General features: G+C 34.0%; 2 protein-coding genes across 6 annotated transcripts in view; one reads left to right on the top strand and one right to left on the bottom strand.

Annotated features, from left to right (window-relative positions):
* Window positions 1–18,551, top strand: part of LOC110839660 (F-box only protein 9) — a 28,142-nt gene that overhangs the window by 7,004 nt on the left and 2,587 nt on the right. Inside the window, exons 8-11 of one of the 3 annotated variants that reach the window (XR_015537779.1) lie at window positions 736–982; window positions 1,470–1,692; window positions 17,518–17,641; window positions 18,228–18,375. Coding sequence is in view for 2 of the 3 variants with exons in the window: in XM_022084063.2 (XP_021939755.1) it covers window positions 736–982; window positions 1,470–1,658 (436 nt within the window). In the remaining variant the exon portion in view is untranslated. Of the gene's footprint in view, window positions 1–735; window positions 983–1,469; window positions 4,744–17,517; window positions 17,642–18,227; window positions 18,376–18,551 lie in introns of those variants that run through there. The other 2 variants (XM_022084063.2, XM_022084062.2) reach the window with 2 other exon arrangements.
* The window catches only part of LOC110839662 (progestin and adipoQ receptor family member 4), a 36,677-nt gene continuing 24,043 nt past the window's right edge, over window positions 5,918–18,551 (bottom strand). The window contains exons 4-6 of one of the 3 annotated variants that reach the window (XR_015537781.1): window positions 17,489–17,626; window positions 11,300–15,775; window positions 5,918–10,354 (exon numbers count right to left, since the gene is read on the bottom strand). Coding sequence is in view for 1 of the 3 variants with exons in the window: in XM_022084065.2 (XP_021939757.1) it covers window positions 15,533–15,775; window positions 17,489–17,626 (381 nt within the window). In the remaining 2 variants the exon portion in view is untranslated. Of the gene's footprint in view, window positions 15,776–17,488; window positions 17,627–18,551 lie in introns of all 3 variants that reach the window. The other 2 variants (XR_015537780.1, XM_022084065.2) reach the window with 2 other exon arrangements.

Below are 18,551 nucleotides of genomic sequence, written 5' to 3'. Positions count from 1 at the left end.
CCAGTGTTTGACGTTACTGCCCTAAAGAAGTACCCTGGCACTAAGAAAAGCACTGGTGCGCTTCCCTGGCTTGAATATGGCCCAGGTTATCTTATGATATGAAGCTTCTTTCTTTAATCTTGTTCTACAGTATGCAATAAATCAAAAGTTTCTCTGCTGTTTCGATGCGGAGTTCCGATTTGTTACTTTTATGATTACAGTGAAATGCATTGCAACAGATTTCATCAAACCTCAACATTTTGTTTATAGGGATATGTTTTTGATAAAAATTTGTACCAGATCTTGTAAAATACATTGTTGCCTATAAGTACCAAGTTTGTATGAAACTGATCCACTTTGTTTGCTTGTTTTTAAAAGGCTGAGTATATCTATACCTCTGTACTGGAGATGAGCAAACTGTGATACACAGGCTGAATGTAGCGTATACAAACTTTTGCTAAGTCCAGTGCAGTACATTTGTTTATCTTAAAATAAAATATTTTCCATATTAAGTTGCAAAGTTAATTGCATAGCTATATATGAACTATACAACATAAATCAGAGTGCAGCTATGGTTCAGAAGCAGCATTAGTTTCTTTGTAAGTGATTATTTTTTACTATGCATCACAGCAGTGTGTTTCTGTCTTTTACAGAGTCTGCCCATGTCAGAATGAAGGGATTGATTTTACAAATATTTCCTGTAAAATGAAATTATATCTGAATTTAATTTTCTTTTTCTTTTGTGCTTTTGACCAGGTTCTTTCCTGAGGGTTTAGTTCTGATGTTGACAACACCTGATGACCCTGCATCAAGCCTTGGGCAGCTAAGATACCGAATTTCAAAAAATCCTGCTGTGTTATCTGGCAATTATCATCTGCTTGAAGACCGTGTTGTTCTAGTCCTTCGTCGACAGGACTCCACAGTTAAAATGGCTGTTAACAACCGTTATCGCGGTAGACGAAGAGAAGGCACCCAGGATTTAGGTGAACAGACCTTTCATTTGGTGAGTTTATGGAACATTCACATCACATAATGTTTAATACACCATTTTATTTAGAAGACAACCCTTTAGTATAATGCGTTAAATATTGTGAACATCAGAAATAAGGACTCACATAGTAAATTTAGGTAACCAAAGGCAAAACTGAAGTTACAAAAGCTGCAGAGTGTAGGTATTGTAGCCCTTCTGTGGCAAGATAGTCATAACTGCTACAAATTTTGTATGAACATTTTTTTTATTAGAAATTATATTGCAGTGGTGCAGAAGTTTCTGGTTAAGTTTGTTAGATGTCTTTCATTTTACACTGGTGGAAATTGTGGACAGAATTAGACCACTAATTTTTCAGTCTTTGTGTGGGGGAAAACATGAAGTTGGGTGAAGCATGTTTATCATGAAAAGCCAGTGAATATTCTCATTGGAGGTATTTATCTAATGTCTTATAGCAAGCAAAGTGTTCTTTTATAAACATTTTGGTATATTGTTTATTCAGGAGCTGCAAATTGTGACGTACCGAAATCGCATCCATGCACAGTTGGTATGGCAGCGCTATTCAATTTTTACCAAGTTCCGCAGTGGTCAGGAAACCACCACAGTGTTTGATCTTCCAGGAAACCGGTATCCACCCTACTGGTTTTCACGAGTCAAGAGCTATACTGCTGAATCGGAGAATCCTCTTTAGAAGGAGGAAAGAACCAAGTGACATGCCACTTCTGGTAAGCTCATAACCAATTGATGTCACATAACTGTTTCATCTCTTATATTTAGTGATTTTGCTATAACAATTATTCTTGTTCTAGGTTAATTATGTTCAGACACAAAAGAGAGAATTATTTGTCAGAAAATTTGTAAAGATTGTGTAAAGGTGTAATATCTGACTCTAGAAATCACTTCATTTAGCCATTAAAATTATAGTTTCTCTGCACTTAATTTGTGACAAGGCCATCCTTATGAATGTGTTATTGGTTGTTTGATGTAAATCACAGTCCTATAACTTAAATAAACAGAATTATTCTTTATATCTGTGTACATGAATATAAAGTGTGTAAATTTAAGTTATCACCATGATCCTCTGAAGAATTTAGTTTCTTGTAATGATTTGTTGTGATTTGAAATCATGTTCCAAATTTGAGCATATGAAATTTTCTATGAATTTTATTTGTAGGCAGGAGTAAGACTATGAAATTATAACTAATAATCAGTCAACCAACTGGAAGAGGAAGATAGTCAAACGTTGTCTCATATTATTACTTGTTATAACTGGAAAAGACTTTGATCCTATTATAATGACAGTCATCATAATGAATTTATGACACATACACTGTGGAACATGAGAACTGTATTGAATAGAACCATATGTAAGGGAATGGTTAGTTACAGGTTCAAACACTTCCTCCTCTACAATGAAGTTTCAGGGACATATCTATAAATTTTAGCATTTACATGTAGCAGAGAGACACTTTATAACCTGATGATGGTGTGAATGCACTATAGCATGATTAATTGTCATAATAGATCAGGTTTGAGGTTTTCATGGTGAGGAGTATCAAGACGTTGGGGTCTTGCTCCATGTAGTTTGATAAATGTTTATTGATGTTTGAAAGGAGCTTATTGCCTCCATCATCATGATGATGAACTGTCATTTAATATCTACCAGATAACTTGGTACGTCATCCCAGAAGACAGCCGTCTTTTTAGCCACATGAAGTTTATATGATCCTAAAAGCGGTATATTGCTGGCTGTGTACTTTTAGTAATTCATAATAAACTATATGTACAGTTTATTTATCATTTAACTGTGCCGTTTAATGCGCTTTTCAGGAGAATATATTAAGGGCAAAATGTTAAACACAATTTGATTTTGGATGACAAGTGAGATGTTTAATAGATGTTTAACATTTACTCTCAAATATATCAACTTGAATCATGGCAAACTTGTTGCTGTTTTGTGTGTGTGTCTGTTTTTGTTTCCCTCTTTGAACTTACCATTTCACCAGTTTTCATGAAACTTGGTATGAACATTATGCATTTGGAATTTTTAAATGGACAGTCAGTTGTTGATGATTGGGTTTAGTTTTCCAAGTGCTCTGGAAAGAATGCATCATTATAAATATTGACATTAGGATGATTCCAAAATTTCAGAAAGTAGGCTTTTCATGGAAAGTCACATCATTAATTGATTAGGTATACTGTATATGTTCCAAATACTTTTATGTATGTGAATAAATGTTCTAACTCACTCCATGCAGCAGAGTCCTTGAAAAACTAATAGCCCATATATTAAATTCCACACTTTTTTTGGGTATTCAAAACATTATGGACTTGTTACAGGAGGTCACTACTGGACCTTAGACTGGTGCTAGATGAATCTGATCCACATACAAAACCCTATTTCTTTAAGATCCGTTTTAATATAATTTTTGCAGGTCTCTTCCCTTCAAATTTTCTGCATAAAATTGTGTATGTATTCAGCAAAAGTCCTTGACATGAAATGTAATAATGGTTTCTACAAAATTAAAATGAAAGTATAACCACAATGGTACTTTTTAATTTGTATGTTTAGAACGTTTGAGTGTATTTCAAAATATGCTTTTTAATTAGTTAAGAATAAATTTACGTATTGAACACTTTTTTAAAAAAAATTGTGGAAGTTTTAAAAATGAGCTGATTGGTTCCTTTTTATATGCTATGTGTTGCAACTCCACTAAGTGAATCCAGTTGTCTTCAGACTTAATATAAAATATTCCTCCTACATAAATTTTATAGTTCTGAGTCCTTTTTCTGTGCACAACTCAGTTTAATTCAAATTTATCATTTTGTATGCATATTTAAAAATTTGCAGTAGACTGTGATTCCCAAAAAGTTCAGTCACTGTTAATGTAAAATGTATGGAGCTTTCTTTACTACATGTCTTTCTTTGGGAAAGGTTGTATTGTATGGAACTCTTTAAATTATTATTTTGGTGAAATTCCAGTACTGATACTCTTTCAGTGCAACTTGTAATTTACATTCTTCTAAATGTAGTATATAGGACACTATAAGTTAAAAAATTCTGAATTTACTTTCAATGTCCATTTATTATAGCTTTCTGCAGTTTTAAATTATATTCTTATTGTATTAATTTGAATGCATGGATTGCCAAAGGTTCACCTGTCCATAAGCAAAGCCCACAACATAGATCCAGTTTTGGTAAGTTGTACAGTATTTCATGTACTGCGTATTGTAATTATGTATATAAACAGTGAAAATATTGGACTACTAAAGGTTCACTTGCTCATATCCAGTTTGTCCACAGTACAAATCCAATTTTAGTTATGTTGTCAATTTAAATGTTGTGTATTGTAATTATATATACTAATGGTATTAGTGTTTAAGTGATATTATAAAGGTTATCACACTTGTAATAAGAGAAACTATTAGCATTCCTGAATACTGAGCTTTGTAATACAGTATAAATTATAAACTGCAAATCAGTGAACAGGATTGAATGCTTAACACGTATTAAGCATTTAGAAACCCATCATTGTGTCACAAATCAAGTCTTCTTACCTTCATTGTAAGCCTTTTAGAATTTACTATGTAAGGCTTCATGTACAAAGAAGTTTGAAGGTTGAATTTGCTTAATCTTAAATTGATTTATCATGTGCTTAAATATAGTTCAAGAGAAATCATCAGTCAAACTCAGTTTAGCATTTTAAAAATTATAACATAATTAATTTGTTGTGATTGGTTATTTGTGTCAAAATAAATGGACCTCAAAGAGTTAATTCTGCTATGGGAAATTTACTGAAGGAGACAGAGTTTTTAGTATTCCATTTAAGTAAAATGTACTGATAATTGTGGGATTATATTCTTCAACACACTTTTTTCATAATTTAATTTAAAAATTCTGTTTCCAAAAAGTATGAAACACACTTCAGATGATCCAGTGAAGAACCACTCGGTAAACATCCATTTGGCACAGGTTCATTAATAAAATTACAGTAATGATAAAGTAATTTAGTAACAGAACTCATACACTGCCATATTCGAAAATATTTCCCCACCAGAATTTTGAATACATGTTTTATTGCCCTTATATGAACCACATGTCCAGCCTATCACAACCTTCTTGATCCGACTACTTCAGCAATATAAAGTAACCTGTGTAAGTTACAAACGTTCTCTTGACACAGTATCTTAAATTGTCCTTTTTATCCCACTTAGGGTCAAGTATTACCAGTCTTTCAGAAGTTGCTATATTAAGCATGGTGTTTATTGCTAGCATATTTTATAGTTTTTTATTGAAAAAACAAGAAGTAGGAAAGGGACATGAGTGAAGCTTAATAAAGGTAAAGTGTCCTCTGGTGTGTGGAAATAACATTTTACATTTGTCACTGCAGTATTATTACATTTTCTATTACAAAGTTTGGTAAAGGATATTTTTAGCACACAGTCCATCCATGAGTCCAGTGAGAGGAGTAGAAGCAGAAGAGAGACTGCAATGCAAATGTAGATAACCATTGTGTTAGAGTAAAGATGAAGCAATTATTTGGTCTATGCCCCTCATCAGTCAGGTTTGCCACTTACGCAGTAACTGCAGGTATGTGAGTAAATGTGGTATTTCATACTTGTACAGATCTTAATTAAGTAATTGTTTATATAGAGATTTGCAAGTTTGTTGAAAGTTTGTTCCTTTGTGTGAAACTACAAAACTATGAGAATTAGTTTGAGAAAGAAAGGAAAGCTGGCTAGAAAATAATATTTAGAAATTTTTGTTGGGATAATGAAATCTAAGAGTGTATGATTGACTGGGCATTGCACAATGTTCACGTGAAAGACGGAGAAAGATATGGGAGAATAACATAGGGTATAGGTGGGTTGTGACAAAAGTATGAGTGGGAACTGGCTCAAGACTGTGTCCATTAGTGGGCTTTGGTGTTGAGGATATTGAACCTTAGATTCTGCTGTCACAGTGTTTATTAGATTTTTTCCAAACCAGTTAATTAACCAAGCCTATATGTAGTGGGAAACAATATAATGCTCTAGGACACTGTACACTGTAAACAGTAGTTTAAATTAATTATAAGATAATTGTTGATGAGTTTTATTGAAAATCTCACCAAACAGCAGTTGAAATTTTAAATTACAAAATTCACAATTTCCTATTTGCTCACCAAGCACATGAATACATTACAATGTGCATTTTACTCACATTCTGGATGTCTTCAGATAAAAGTTGAATCAGATAAACCCAAAGATACTCTCAGTTTTTCCCCAAATGTGCTATAAATGGAAATTTGTTATTTCAAGTAAAATTCCAACTCGTGGTAATTTAAGGAAATGTGTAAATTCAGCTTGTGATATGAGCTAGTTCACATAGTTCTTTTATATGCCTTTCCAAATAAACAATGATATTTTGGCATTACAAGACGTGAATACATTCTTAGATTATCAAGACTGGTACAGTAATCCTTTAATCTTCATCATACAGGAATAGGGACCTTAAATCCCCATATTGTGGGATTTCTGATTGGACTTAGTTTAAGTTTAACAGTTTAGCAGTAGCTATTGCAATGCACAATAAGCTGGACCACACATAAGCTGTGTTGCTTGGATGATGAAGGTTGACTAAAGGCTTCCATAATCGTTTTTGGATTGTTTCTGAAATTCGTAGGTTACTCCATGCTTCCTTGGATGTGATCACTGCCTGCATATGAGCGTATGTTGTTGCCTTTACCAAAAAATGAATTTTTGGCCCTTGCTGTAGCTTCCCTTTTGGCATCAGGCACTATTCCCTACAACACAGTCCCACAAATCTTCATGTATGAGGCACATTTCCATCACAAACTTTCAGTTATAGTTGCCCATTCCTTCCAGTCTTTCCATTGGAAATGGTATACATGCGGTCAGTTGAGATGTTAATAGGATCATTGTAGATGCTCACACTATATTTGTGTATATGTATATTGTTCCAGAGGTAAACATTCTTATTACCAACTGTAAACACTTATTAACTCTACTGTTAACAAGAATTTATAATAATTCTGGCACTAAGTGTTATGCATGCGAAGTCATTAAAACTAATTTAAATGCATCTTATTTATATTTCACTCAGTAGAAAAAGGAGTTCACTATAAAATAATCACTAGAACACTTACTTAAATGTTGTCCTGTGCCCTGGGCCCATAACCTCTTGTAGAGTCCATTTATGCCTGGGATGAAAGGAGATAAAACTCTCAACAGGCAGCATGTGTCTTTACACATTGTTCAATTAATAAAGAAACAGAAAGACAAGGCCTAAGTGTGTAAGGTGGGCAAACATAACAACACAAAGAACAAGTACAGTCATTTCTTCTGTAACATGTTTTCATAATGTGAGTTGGCTATAATGCAGTTGATTTATAAGAGAAAGCTGTTTTTAATAATGCTGGTATATGGTGGATACAATGTGATCAGATTAAATCAAATTCAAAGAAAAAACCATAAATGCGGATGTACAAATTTATTATGCAGAAGTAATGCATTCAAATTAATAATATGATTAACAACTGTAGAAAAATTACATTTATGATGGTGAAACCAAACTCTCTACCCCTAACCCTTAAATTCCAATTGAACCAGCAGTTTCTATTAACACAATTTTACCATAATGAGGTGTTTTCCAGGAACACAACTATTATGTTATAGGAGGAGAAATGGCTGTACTGTATGTCATACCATCAGTTAGCTAGTTACATAAAACTGTTGGTAGTTGGCTTTGCTGTTGGATTAACGTAAAGGTAAGCAAACAAACCTGGTGTAAGGATGTTACAGTAACAATTTCATGTAAACAGTATTTTTTTATTTTATAGGTGTTTCAATATTACAAAAATGAACACTAGCTATAAAAAAAACATTGGCAGGCTGTGGGTTAAGAACACCTGGTGTAGAAGTACCCACAAGTTTGCAGTGTTTTAGAAAGTACAGGATTATGTAAAATTATAGACAATCTGAAGAGTTGTAGGGATATGTGTCAGAATTGTTTGGAAGCTCAAACAGGAAATTCGTTTAATTTGGCATTAATGTCCATATTGAGTTATCTATATGGATTCTTGCCCTGTTAAGTGTTTCTTTATTTATGAATTAGTAATTTGCATGCCATGGATAATTATCTCCTTTTTTAATGTTATGTTTTAAAATTCAGTTACAGCTTCTCAATGCGCGGTGATATAAGTTTGTCACATTCTCGCATGTTGCAGGATCTCATAGAGATTCTGCTGAAAATGCTTGTATGAGTGTGGACAGATTTTTCTTCTGTCATCTAAAAGGCTATTTATACAAACATTCTGAAGTTTGTGATACTGGTGTATTAGTATTATTATGATTTATTTGGACATTATCCATTGTCTGTTATTTAAATGACACCAGATATAATTACAAATTCTGAAGTTTACTATGTTTCAGAGATTGGCCCTGTCTCCGTCTTCAGGTAAAAGAAGAACCTAGACAAAGATGGCTATTTTCTGAGTTGTGGGTAGCAACATGTAGTCTGGTAGAAGTTTACCAACATTTCAGAGGTCCTTGCTGCCACCATCATTAGGGTGATGAGTAACTTCTACCAGACTACATGGCACTACAACTCAGAATACAGCCATCTTTGTACTTGTCGCTGTGAAAACCAAAAATCCTCCTAAAGAAGGACCTATTCTATAAGACCCATTATATAAAGCCAGTGGTGGTTTATATCTTTATTTGTTGTTTATTTAACTGTAAGTATCTCATACTATATAGCACCAAATGATGGGCTGATTAATGAACGGTGACTTGGAACAAATCTGGAAGCAGTTATGGCCTAATGTAAGGACTGTCCTTGTATATGACTGGACGGACTGAGGAGAAACCCCCCCAAAACCCCTCTGATTGAAGATTGGATTTGTCTAGTGAGCCGTACAGATCTTAGCTAAAGATGGAGATGGAGCCGATCTTTAAAAGTAGTCAAAGTAGTAGAAATAATTGAAGTCCATTAATGGGTTAAGAAGGTTAAATATGTAAATTGGACACAGCATGCCTGTAGTTTTCGCATTATATGAGGGTGTGGAGGTCTAATAAAAATTGTAGGGATTAGTGGATGATCACGATATGCCATTTTCATCCAGACACATGTTTATCAAAATTATTACACTCAGAACTTACCAATATAAGTCACATCTCCGAAACAGAGCAAAGATTAGTGGGTAAGGTTGCATTTAATATTTATTTTAATGTAAATTGCAGAAAACCAATAGATGCTGCAACCTCATCTCCCCTCACTATCTCTCCAGTCTCTTGTGGCAGTGATAAATGTTTACATTTAGCTCTGTGAATAACTGATTTTACAGTTTATAAATCAAACAGGGTTCCAAGAACAAATGTGAATACCAACAAGGATTAACAATATGAATAGACATTTTGCAAAGGTTTTAACAGCACTGCATTATTCAGAGTCTGGTATAAAATACTATGAACACTCAAAACATTTATCTGTTATACCCATTAAAATATTAGTGTCAAAATGTTTCATGAATTTTATATTTTTAATTACACTTTTATATTCCAATCCTTTAGATAACCAATATCCAACTGTGGTTGTCAACAAACTTATGAAAGTACAGTATTTACATAATTAAGAATTTTTTTAATGTAATATATAATAAAAGTAATAGTGATACACTCTGTTTTCAAGCATAATTTAGATATAATAAAAATTCACTCTTTATTACCAGACATATGTTCATCTGTTGTTTCAGTGATTCAGTTAAAATGAGCACAACTATTTCAATGTGAAAAAATTCACACATTTTTCTGTTACAAATTTCCCCAGCACCACCTCTCAGACACACATTCATGACTTTTAACAAAAAATTTACTTCCTCAGTACAATTCACAAAATATGTTCCAACAGAAATGAACCTCTCATGAAGACAGAATTTATATTCTTTTTCAGTTTTAAGGAAAATATTTTGAATTTCTTCATGGTGATTACATTTTTCGTAAACAGAAGCCAGTGGCATTTTAAAAGACATACATCACATGCAGAAAGTTAATTAAGAATAATACACTCTTTTATAAGTAAAGTAAAAAGTAATTCTTTTATAACTTCCTAATGATTTATTGTTAAAAATGCTCTGCATGTCTGTCAAGGAAAGCAATTTGTAGTGGCTTCTTAACTTTGAATTCCACAATTATACAAGTCACTCTATTTTGTATACATACACACTGGTTGGAAAACCGTGAGAGAAGATAGAGCCTGTGATATCTTGAAATTGTATTAAAATGAATATTAGATGAATAGGTTGTGAGGCTGTGAATTGGATTTAACATGTTGAGGATTAACTCCAATGGTGGGCTTTTGTGAACTTGGTAATGAATCTTCATGTTCTGTAAAAAGAAGGAAATTTCTTGACCAGTCTGCACCATTGTGTTAATTTATGAAATACTGATTAATATACTTGGGCCTTGGTGTGATGTGAAGACAGGAGACCATATCATGAGACTGCCTCATAGGTCAGACCAGGTCTAAAGTTCTAAATCAGATTTTGTAGTTCAAGGTATATATTTATTCTATCAGACCATATCAATCATTATCATATGTGAAGAAGTCCTCCAGAGTTAATGGTTTAATGTTGTGCTTGTACAACGCGATCAGCTGAATCTTGTGTAAGCTGCGATTCACAGTCAATAAAGGTTTATTTATTATTTCTTTATTATTGAAGATTTTTTATTCATCAAACCTTTAAGGTATAATTAATTCCACATACAACATTAGTAGTCCTACAAACAGATGACTTTATGGAAACAATTTAGTTGTGGCTAACGACAATATAACCCAGTACTTCACTGATCTATGAGTCGGTCTCTTGTAATATCAGGGTTGCATATATTTAATATAGTTTTTAGTATTATTATTATTTCTTTTTGTTTCTATTTTTATTGATGTACAAATTATACACTCAGTGAGCTTTGATGTACAAGATTTGTTAATGGAAAAATAAATTATTTTAAATTTATAATAAATTTTAGGACCCTGAAATGTCATCATACATTTCTTTACAGAGATCTTTTACTGTGTTTAGTAACATATTCATAGCAGAAAGATTTATCATTTTTCGTATTAATCAACACGTGTTCAGTTTGAAAACTTATTTGAATTCCTCATTACAGTTCATAATATTTATAATCTGCATCTCGGTCACAGCTGTGAAATATTGCTTTCCAAACACATTATAATGTACAGAAGACAGTATTTCAAACACATGGTCATTTCTTGTACCCTTTGATGGCAGTTTGGTTTCCGATATGAAAAAAATGTGGCTTTCAGTTTACCTTGTTGGCAGTCCTGTGAGTTCAAGGTGAATCCTTCGTGCTTAATCTCAGATGTATTGGCTTCAGGATGAGAATATGTTACTCATAACTTAGGTTGAAGGACGGTGTTCTTGCGTAACATGAAACCATGAATGCCATATGTACCAGGAGAATTGTCATATAACTGTCCAAGTTACTTAGTGTCATCATGTTTTATCTCTGACCTGTTAAGAATTAAGAAAGCTCCGAGTATCCTACAAACATGACTAAAGGACAAAAGATATTAAAAATTTAAATTCTTTAGTTTTCATACTTAAGAACTGTGGTTTTTGGCTTTGAATTTATGGCAGTAGATGACAGACAGGAAATGTCTAAAACTGATAGAGGACAGAGGATTTTGGTAACGAGAAACTGTCCTGAGATAACAGTGCTTTGTTAGTTGCTTCCTCTTTATTGAGTCTGACATCAAAGAAAAATAAAAAAAATTATATAATTAGTTGTGTTTAGTAATAACCTCAGAAATGTGAATTTAAGACAATCATTAGTGGAATGTTTAAATATGTACAAGTAGGATTTGAGGGTTTCATGGCAGTGAGTCTGATGATGACTGTCTTCTGGGTTGTGTCACCGTGTAGTCTGGTACAAGTTTACCAATGTTTCATTGGTCTTTGCTGCCTCAGTTATCAGGGCAATGAGTAAGCTGTGCACATGGAATTGGTCTGAGTTATAGGAACTGACAGTCAATAGGAGCAGGCCAGCAGGAGGGGTAAGAACACAAGAGACAGGGAGATCTAAGAAAGCAGCTCTTATAAGGGCAGATCGAGGTGTATCAGGTTGATCATTGGACATAAGGGAGGTAGGTGGATGGGACAAGAGGTGTGCACCGGGTACTGGTTGGAAAACCTGAAGGGAAGAGACCGCTGGGGAGATCTTGACGTAGATGGGAGGATAATCTCAGGCAGGATCTATGGGAGATAGGAGTTGAAGGAAACTGGATTTTGTTGGCCCAGGACAGGGTCCGGTGGAGGAATTTGGTTAATTCGGTGATGAACCTTCGGGTTCGGTAAGCCATCTAGTTAGTTAGTTAGGTGGACTTGGTAAGGAAAAACAAGGAGAGTGGGAATAAGAATTGGCCTGGGCCTGGTTGTGTCCTGAAAAGGACACTACATGGTGCTACAACCCAGAAGACAGCCATTCTGTACAGTTATAATCTGGGATGATTAACTTCTTTATGCCACTTTCTCATTGGTACCATTGTGTGGGGCTGAGGGATGTACAGGTAGCCCTCGATTTGCACCGATTTAGAAACCAGCAAATCAAAAAGTGAAAAAAATGACTATTATTTATAACGTATTACAATGTATCTCGTACTGATTCTTATACTAAATCATAATTCTTACATCTCTGATTTTGAATAAAAATTATAAATACAGTCATCTCTGCAATTACGTGTGTTTCGTTAACACGAATTTGCTCCAATGAGATCGATGAATCGGTAAAAGCTGTTTGTGAAATACAAACTTTTGCATATGCGAGTTTGGTCTTATGCAGTTTCATTCCTGGCGCTTTAAACTTTAAAAGGACTAATTTAATCTTTGCGGAGGTACCGGGGTTATTTTTACTACGCGATTTTCTATAGTTCGGCGTCTTACATGAATGCAACTATCTCATAACAGTAGAGATGACTGTATACACATCAGTCACATGAAAGAATAGCAGTCAATCGCTGGGAGCAACGAATTGCCGATTGTAAGTATATAAAATATATTTTTTAAATTCCTTTAATTTTATTTACGTTATTTCAGAGCTTTAAATATAATGCCATTATATTACTCGTCAATGTTTGGGTGCTGGGAACGCATGTCATTGACTTCCCATTGATTTACATTATAAAAGAGTTTCAATTTACTTCGATTCCGTTTACGCCGGTTCGTCTAGGAACGCATCCCCGGCGTAAATCGAGGACTACCTGTATTGTTAAATTATAAACTTATAAGACTATTGTATATTATACTGATAACATTTTCAGATCATTTTAAATGTAATAGTTTAAGTAGAATTAAACTATAAAGAAAATATGGTAATATAAAATTAGTTATAGAGGAATAATCTGTGGAGATGTGAATGAACTGGACTTGCTTAGGATAGGGTCCAGTGTCAGGATATGGTACTAGCAGCGTTGAAATCTAGGAGTAAGTATGTTAACTGACTAGTTATAGTTCTGTAATAAAGATATTGTCTACTTTTTCAAAGTAAAAATGGAGTTAATATATCTACTTCTTTTTACTTTGTCTGTGTATCCTTTTCTTCTTCCTCTTCTCCCCTTGCCCTGATCTTCTGATCTACCGAAGAAATGCAACCTGTCATTGATTTGTGAATGTGACTGCTGTGTTAAATAAAACATGAGACTTACATTGCATATCCAAATGAAACTGATTTTAAATCTTATATAATTATCAAATGAAGTGTACAGCGGTGTAGCATTTATGTTAACCATGTTAGTTGGGCTAACAGTTAACATGAATGTTCTTGCCCTGGAATTGTATAATCACAGTGCTCTTCAGACATTCATTTTACTTGAGGGCAATGACATTAACAGACTGACACCCAGAAAAAGAGTTACAGGATTTGTACTCATTGGAGTATGCTGGTATTACAAAGGTGTTCTTCACAGCAGATCATGTAGGTTATTGTTCCAGGTGGCTTCTGCAACAATGGAAACCATTGGATTCCATTGTTGCAAAAAATGCAACAGACAGGGATGGAGAGGCCCATAAGATGTTCTTTGCATAAATAAGAACATAAAAAAATACATAACTGATTATAGCATAAAACTACCTAACAACTGATCAGAACATTCTATTATTTTAATGTCCAAATCATACTTACAAGTTAATCAAAATTTTTAGTTGTTATACTGATTGTAATACTAAATGAGACAGTTTACCTATGTGGAGTATGTTTATATAATTTAGTTAACCAATGGAATGTCTATAACTGCCTGTGTTCAAATTGGTTCTGTGTGCATGCATCGGCTTACAAGGCAATTACCGTCCTCTACTCAACAGGAAAATATCTAATGTTTTTATCTGGATACAATTATATTAGCGAAGGTGAGAATAAAATTTAATAATATTTAGATGTCTGTGTATTTATTATATCAGCATCTCTGTGTAATGCACTTATTTGTATATAATCATTACAGCCATAATAATTATGGTTTAAATTTTGTAATTAATGTTTATTTCTACATGCATGATGTAATAACTCTTTCCAAATATTATTAAGATTATTTAATCAAGGGCATGTAGCATGCATGGTGGAGATAAGAAATGTGTACACAGTTGGAAAAGCTGAAAGGAAGAGATCACTCGGAAGATCAGGGACAATATTAAATGGATGTTAGGGAAATAGGGATGGATTTATTTAGCTCGTGATAGGGACCTGTGGTAGGCTCTTGTGAACATGGTAATGAACGTTTGGGTTCCATATAAGGTAGAGAATTTCTTTACTAGACATACATACTATAAATTTCTTGAGAACAACTCTGCCCCATGGATTTAGTTAGTTTGTTGTGTTTTGTATTAGCTAGAAATTCTTGTTGAAGTAGATTTGAAGATCATCTTATTTTAATTGTAAAATATTACCATAATTTCAGAGAATTTATTGATTATTTTAAGATTCTGAGTCTGTGAACTGCCACTACTCTTTATATACTGTAGCACTATCATAGTCTAAAGTTTGTGTTCTGGCAAATAAGTTAGCCAGTGATCGGCTGAAATGACTCAGAAGCTCTATGAACAGTAAATTACTGGTGGAAAGTGCTGAGCCAAGATGATTCAACAGTTTAGAAGAGATTGGACATGGTCCATAGTGGAAGACAGTGAGCCTTCATATAAGTTGGCAGAAGGCTTAAGGAATGAGGACTGAAAACTTGGTGACATAATGTTCATTAGTGGTGTGTGTCTGCACATTGACCAGTTCAGAGTGTGTAGAAATATGCTATGGACTGATGCTTTAAGTTATGAAGTGAAATATTAATATTAAAACAAGTGGAAGAATGTTAAATTGTAGCCACATCTACACACATCTTGTCTTGTATGTAGTGTAGATGACTTTAAATATTATTTTTTCTTTAACTATCAGTGTTGTTGACGGTAGACGCTAAAGTAGTGTATGGAGAAGATCAAGAATAATATTACTGTTCGGTATGAGCTCCATCCACCAGCACACATGCAACTGAAATTTCACAAGTCATAGCTCTGTGGCATCTTGCAAACCAGCAAATGTGTCTATGGGTTGATGCCCTGTTCTGCAGTCAACGTTTGCCATCCACAACAAGTCCCGGACTGTGGCCTGGTGCATAGAATACACAGCCATAACAACCAGAACGTGCATGATGTTATGGGAGTTGAGGTACATATCCACTGTGCCTGGGAACCACTTCTCAGGAATGTGCATGGCACCTATGGCACCACCTAGTGCAGACACTGCATCCTATTGGAAACACATCAGTGATATTGATTCAACATTTGGTACTGGAGTGAGACTTAAACTGTGTTGCATTTTTATGGCTACGTTACAGACAGTCCCTAATTTACGTAAGGCTTCAGTTCTACAAACCTTTACATAAGTCAGATTTTACATATGTCCAAAATTACCACAGGTATGTACATTTGTCATATTATAAAGGTTTCTTTGATGGTCCTGTGCAGGTAGAAAAAATAATTTAACATTTACATGTATCTAACATACCTTAATTTATAGTGGTAGCTTGTTCAGAAGAAATTGTTGCATACAGTAAGTAATTTTACTCAAAAGAAATTCTAGAATAAATGTTTAGAAATTTATTTTTGGAGGCTTTCCTTTAAGTAAGATTTGTGTAAATTGAGTCTTTCGTGATCTGGAAATCTCTTGCAATAAAGAACACAACACAGAAAACTATTGTTTTGTATGAGTGCCTCATTCTTGGCTGTGAGATAAAATAGAGGGTTTTCTTGATATTTCAAATATAACTTTATATAATTTCAAAATTTCCATAAAAGAATTGAATGTTGTATAAGAATCTTCTAATCCTGAGGAAAACCCAAGAATAAATAAAATGTTTGAATTACAAGTCTTGTAAAATTAAGGTTTCTTAGCAGTGGGTTCCTTGTATGGTGTTTTTACCACTTTGATATTTAAATTAATAAAAGGACATGAAGATGAATAATAGGAAAATTATCATTGTTTTATGTGGATTGACAGGTCATATCATATACTGTTCAACTTGTGTTTTTGAAGACTTGAGAATGCTATGATCTGTAAGTCCTATGCTGCATTTGATTCATGAAGCACATTTTAGTTGATATTAATTGATTTTATTATTTTACAATAACAATATAAATATACTAAAGTGGCTAAAAACAAGCTACCTTTGCTCTTGTATGTGTTAGCATGCTGTGTGATGTTGCGGCAATTTATAAACATGCAGATACTGTGAATTCTATTATGCATCTTATTATTATATTTGGTATATAAATTCTAACTGTGCCAATTCTATATATAGACATTGGTGTGAAGGGGAAATAGGAAGTTAACTCTTCTCTTACATAAAAGAGAGATCAAATTATGTAATAAAACATTGTCATTGAATATTACAATTATTTATATCCCACTCCCTTTACTTTTTGAACCAATCATTATGGGTTTGTTCCTCATACAAAGTTTTCATGTGGTTAAAAGGCTAACGAAGTTGTACTGAAGATCAGTCTACATTGAAATAAAATTAATTTTGAAGCTTTAGATATATCCTTTTACAACAATTTATTTAGGTGCTGTGCTGCAAACACTGCAAAGATTCTCATACCTATTAAAAGTAAAGTGATTTGAAACAGAAACCTTTCGTTATCAGTTACAAATTGAAACTTAAACATTGTTGCAGTTAATTATGGGATAGATATTTTTAAACAATTTAACATTTAGTGGTTGTCAGATTTTTAAATAGATTTCCTTGGTCACTTGATAATGTTGTTTATTTACTTTGTAGTGTTGTATGTCGTAATTCATATAGAACTGATATTGATAGTAAGAAAAACAAATATTCGTTCATTAAACTGAATATTAAAATATATTATGTCGTGGTGTGTTACAATTGAAAGCATTTATTTTTCATGATGCTGACAATAGTGTTGTTTCAAACCATGAAGTGTATTTTTAAGTGGATATTACCTGCAGTATAACATGAACCAATGATGCAGGGTCACCACCTCCAAGAGGAGAGTAACGTAAACCACACAGTACAGCACGCATCACAAAAGGCAGGAGGAAACACAGCCTACGTTCCCATGGTGACCATGCTGTGAGAGCCTGTGACAACAGAGAGTAAGTAAACTATACTGGAACCCAAATTATACATAGACCATGAGGTGATTTTTAAATTTTCTGTAATTGCATTAGTATTAGGCCCAGAAGCCTAAAATGGTGGAAGATTTCTCATTGTGGATTTTGTGTAGTCTCTTAAATGCCTGAAGTTCATTTATTTTAACATGATGCTCTTTTATTTTGATTGAATTTTAAAGAGCCAAATTAGATAGGATTGTAGCATATGTATGAGACTGTGTATTTGAGATTCACTTGGTTTATTCTCAATTTCTTAAGTTTGTTATTATCAAAGATAGTTTAACTTTGAACTGAAATACTGTAATGAGCCAGGTAGGTCGGTCAGTATAGTGATTGGCTACAGACTGGACGATCGGGATTCGATTCTTGGCAGGGGCAGAGGATTTTCTTCTAGCCTCTGGGTGCAGACTGGCTCTGGGGCCCTCCCAGCCTCCTGTACAATGGGTACCAGGGATCCTTTCCCCAGGGGTAAAGTGCAGCCAGTGCATGAGGCTGACCATTAACCCCAGAGTTCAGTTGAATTTGAATTGCTTGCTTAAAATTTAACTGAAATCTGTAATTTTAACAGAGGCAGGGGTTTATCATTGAGCTGGACGTGGTACCCAGTGAAGAACATGTTATCCAATTGCAAAGCTGGGCAAAAAATAGCGAGCACTTCACTCTGCAGACCAGGGCCTATTGGCTAACGTGCAGCCAATAACACGGAACTGGATCAGGTATACACAGAGCATGGACAGGATCTCCTACAACTACAGTACCCTGAGGACGAGGAAGAAGATGGTTCTCGAAATGTTGGTGTTTTCCTCATTAAGCCACCTTACATGGCTGGCAGCCCAAGAAGAATTTATTAAACCACCTCAGTAACCTCATCTTCCCATGTTTCATCCTGTTT

The sequence above is a fragment of the Zootermopsis nevadensis genome, unplaced genomic scaffold, assembly GCF_977971745.1.
Source record: "Zootermopsis nevadensis isolate Lab colony 2312 unplaced genomic scaffold, Znev_1.0 Znev_ptg000030l, whole genome shotgun sequence".
Lineage (NCBI taxonomy): Eukaryota > Metazoa > Arthropoda > Insecta > Blattodea > Termopsidae > Zootermopsis > Zootermopsis nevadensis.
The sequence above is the reverse complement of the archived record's forward strand: the minus strand, read 5'-3'. Positions and strand labels throughout refer to the sequence as shown.